The sequence below is a fragment of the Chiloscyllium plagiosum genome, chromosome 13, assembly GCF_004010195.1.
Source record: "Chiloscyllium plagiosum isolate BGI_BamShark_2017 chromosome 13, ASM401019v2, whole genome shotgun sequence".
In the NCBI taxonomy this organism is placed as follows: Eukaryota; Metazoa; Chordata; class Chondrichthyes; order Orectolobiformes; family Hemiscylliidae; genus Chiloscyllium; species Chiloscyllium plagiosum.
In genome coordinates, this window is record NC_057722.1 from 11,140,982 (window position 1) to 11,143,412 (window position 2,431).

The 2,431-nt window shown below is 41.5% G+C and overlaps 1 protein-coding gene across 15 annotated transcripts in view; it reads left to right on the forward strand.

Moving 5' to 3' along the window:
* The window catches only part of yeats2 (YEATS domain containing 2), a 136,956-nt gene that overhangs the window by 17,730 nt on the left and 116,795 nt on the right, over positions 1–2,431 (forward strand). For all 15 annotated transcript variants that reach the window (XM_043701856.1, XM_043701854.1, XM_043701855.1 and 12 more), the window contains one exon: positions 1,821–1,918. In XM_043701856.1, coding sequence (XP_043557791.1) covers positions 1,874–1,918 — 45 coding nt within the window. In that variant the 5' untranslated portion in view covers positions 1,821–1,873. The remainder of the gene's footprint in view (positions 1–1,820; positions 1,919–2,431) is intronic.

Below are 2,431 nucleotides of genomic sequence, written 5' to 3' on the forward strand. Positions count from 1 at the left end.
GAGTCGCAGGTAGATAGGATAGTGAAGAAGGTGTTTGGTATGCTTTCCTTTATTGGTCAGAGTATTGAGTACAGGAGTTGGGAGGTCATGTTGCGGCTGTACAGGACATTGGTTAGGCCACTGTTGGAATATTGCGTGCAATTCTGGTCTCCTTCCTATCGGAAAGATGTTGTGAAACTTGAAATGGTTCAGAGGAGATTTACAAGAATGTTGCCAGGGTTGGAGGATCTGAGCTACAGGGAAAGGCTGAACAGGCTGGGGCTGTTTTTCCCTGGAGCGTCTGAGGGGTGACCTTATAGAGGTTTACAAAATTGAGGGGCATGGATAGGATAAATAGGCAAAGTCTTTTCCCTGGAGTCGGGTAGTCCAGAACTAGAGGGCATAGGTTTAGGGTGAGAGGGAAAAGATATAAAAGAGACCTAAGGGGCAACATTTTCACGCAGAGGGTGGTACGTGTATGGAATGAACTGCCAGAGGATGTGGTGGAGGCTGGTACAATTGCAACATTTAAGAGGCATTTGGATCTGTATATGAATAGGAAGGGTTTGGAGGGATATGGGCCGGGTGCTGGCAGGTGGGACTAGATTGGGGTGGGATATCTGGTTGGCATGGACGGGTTGGACCGAAGGGTCTGTTTCCATGCTGTACACCTCTATGCCTCTATGATTGGCAACCTAAGTAGGAGTGAGTTGAATACAATCATGAATAAGCGTTTAGATGATTCATGGACATAATATTACATCCAGAGTGAGTTCAAGGTGTAACTTAAGCTGAGGGAACAATCTTATACCTAGGACTGATTACACGCTGAAATTTTAATTTAAAGTTTGGAGGGCTTTTGTATCGTATAATCCACACATGAGTTTAATCAGGTGGCATTTAATTAAAGGATTCTGTTAAATTGGCTTGAAGGAAATATATGGCATGAAATAAAATCTTCAGACATAAAACTTTTGGATGGCAGTTCATTAATAGTGCAAAAGCCAGCCAAGTTTTGGAGTTCTCAAAGTAACAGTAGCATCACAAAACACAGAATGCAATCCTTTTGCAATCTCAAATGTGAAAATGAATAACCTGGAAAATTTCCTTATTTGTTGTATTTTCTGCTGAATATTTTTGAACATAAAACTGTATCTGTCATATATCTGCCCAGTCCACTAATCTGTCTGCCCTTTGGCAATGTGAGGCATTCTTCATAAAGGAAATGAAAGTAAAAATACATCCTGGTGAAAATCGATAAGACTTTCCTGTGTCATGAATGTCTCAAAAGTAAATGCTTAGTTAAGCTGATATTATTCTAGCAGGATCAGGTCCAGGTCTATAGCCAATTGAATAATAATGCCAATATTTTGCATTGATGGAAGAACTTGGTTAAGAAAGTCAGTTGCAAACTCTTGAACCTCCAGTACATAATCAAAATACTGTGCATACTAAACAGGTGAAATAAAGGCAGAATGTTGAAAATATTCAACACATCAGGCAGCATCTGTGGACAAGATAGAGTTAATGTTTCATGTGGACGACCTCAATGACCTGCATCTATGACCCACAATGTTAGCTCTTGTATCTCCCTTCGTAGTCCCTCCTCAACGTGTTGATATTTTCAACATGTCCTGTTTTATTCCTGTGAGTGTCTTGCCACGTAAACTTTAGACGATCTCACCTATGTTTTGTGAAACATGAACTCACTTGCTTTGTATGTTCAGTGAATGTATGTACTGTCTACATTATCTTAGTTAGCCCGTGATTGATGTGATCAAGTTTAAACTAATTATAATTTTTAACGTCCTACTGAGTTATCCGTTCTCTTTCTCACATAGCACGTGAAGCCACTCTGCAGAAGATTGAAGTTATTATCAAGGAACAGTTTGCAATGGAGATGAAGAACAAAGAGCATGAGATTGAGATCATAGATCAGGTAAAGACATCAGTTGTGCTCAATGCCAGTGACATTAATACTGTTGCTGATCAAACAGCAGTACCAGGGAATTATTAAAGGATGTGTGTGTTCCTGCACCACCTTATTTGTTGTGTGCTAGATAACACAAATTTTACTGTATGCAGGTAGGAAGTGGCAATTTGGCTAAAGTAAATGCGGTTATGAGATTAGACAAGCAATAGTTAGCGAGGTAAAAACAATGACTGCAGATGCTGGAAACCAGATTCTGGATCAGTGGTGCTGGAAGAGCACAGCAATTCAGGCAGCATCCGACGAGCAGCAAAATCGACGTTTCGGGCAAAAGCCCTTCATCAGGAATAAAGGCAGAGAGCCTGAAGCGTGGAGAGATAAGCTGGTGCGGGTGGGGAGAAAGTAGCATAGAGTACAATAGGTGAGTGGGGGAGGAGATGAAGGTGATAGGTCAGGGAGGAGAGGGTGGAGTGGATAGGTGGAAAAGGAGCTAGGCAGGTCGGACAAGTCCGGACAAGTCAA